The sequence below is a fragment of the Diadema setosum genome, chromosome 10 (genome assembly GCF_964275005.1).
Source record: "Diadema setosum chromosome 10, eeDiaSeto1, whole genome shotgun sequence".
NCBI lineage: Eukaryota > Metazoa > Echinodermata > Echinoidea > Diadematoida > Diadematidae > Diadema > Diadema setosum.
The window spans coordinates 35596692-35597682 of record NC_092694.1 but is presented as its reverse complement, the minus strand read 5'-3'; the positions used below and the strand labels follow the sequence as shown (position 1 = coordinate 35597682).

The window sequence follows — 991 nt, the reverse complement described above, 5'->3', positions numbered from 1 at the left end:
TTCTCTCTCTCTTGACACGTGTGTATTTCAGAAAAAAAAAAACTTCAGCAGAATACTGCAGTCACCTTTCAGAGATATCTCAAAAATTTTTGCATTATGTTATCTTTTCATATCCCTTGAAATTTTAAATCAATAAGGCAGGTACAGGTAAAGAAAAAAGTCATAACCCTTGAAATTTTAAATCAAAGCAATAATGCAGATATTAAAAATGGCAGGATTAACTTACAACGAAGAGAGAAAAAGACTTTTCTAGACACGTCTCATGCGCATACATGCGCACGACACGGGGACTTGAAGGGTCTTCTGCTCGTACCGGAAGTGACCATCCACACACTGTGTCTTCTGAAGGACTTTCATGTTGTACATCACAGGTTGACATCGAAGGTTGGGATCCACTTCGTGTGTGTAAGGATCAAGACATGCCGAACACTGGCACTGAGCCACAGTGATCGCCATTGGAATACGGTCGGCATCAAAACATTCCACGTAGGTCCATGGACACGAGCCGTCTTGATTCGTAATCTCCGGACTTCCAGCGTTTAGTTTCGCTCCTACGGGACAGTCCTGCGGGCTGGAGACCCCATCAAACGGACAGTTTGACTTATCGGCCAAGCCCATGTCACTGGTTGAGAGGTTGAAACTCTGTACAGCAAATGCCTGGGCCTTGGGGTAGAAGAGATTGGCGTTCATCTTCCTGCGGTGTGAATCTGCAGCGTCCAGGGGTAGACACGTCTGAGCGGCAGTCTTGACTTGTGAAGAGTTGACCATTTGCAAGATCTTAGCCACCAGGGCGACTTTGATACATAGACCCTTTAAATAGAAAAAAGACAGTGAGCTCCAGTAAACTTCAAGATTTAAATGTACAGTAGGGGCCTAATGATTCATTACTCCGTCACAGTAAACACACACACACACACAAAAAAAAAAATGCATTGAACAAAACACTCGTTGACAGTATATCAAATGACAACTTACTTACCAACAGTCGGAA

General features: G+C 43.5%; 1 protein-coding gene across 1 annotated transcript; it reads right to left on the bottom strand.

The window, feature by feature from the left end:
- Positions 1 to 249: 249 nt before the first annotated feature.
- Positions 250 to 768, bottom strand: LOC140233983 (interleukin 17-like protein). Its single transcript, XM_072314070.1, has one exon. The coding sequence runs from the start codon at positions 766 to 768 to the stop codon at positions 250 to 252; it is 519 nt and encodes a 172-aa protein (XP_072170171.1).
- Positions 769 to 991: the final 223 nt, after the last annotated feature.

Coding starts and splice junctions, on each gene's coding strand:
- LOC140233983 (XM_072314070.1), bottom strand. CDS start 768: ATGGTCAACTCTTCACAAGTCAAGACTGCCGCTCAGACGTGTCTACCC.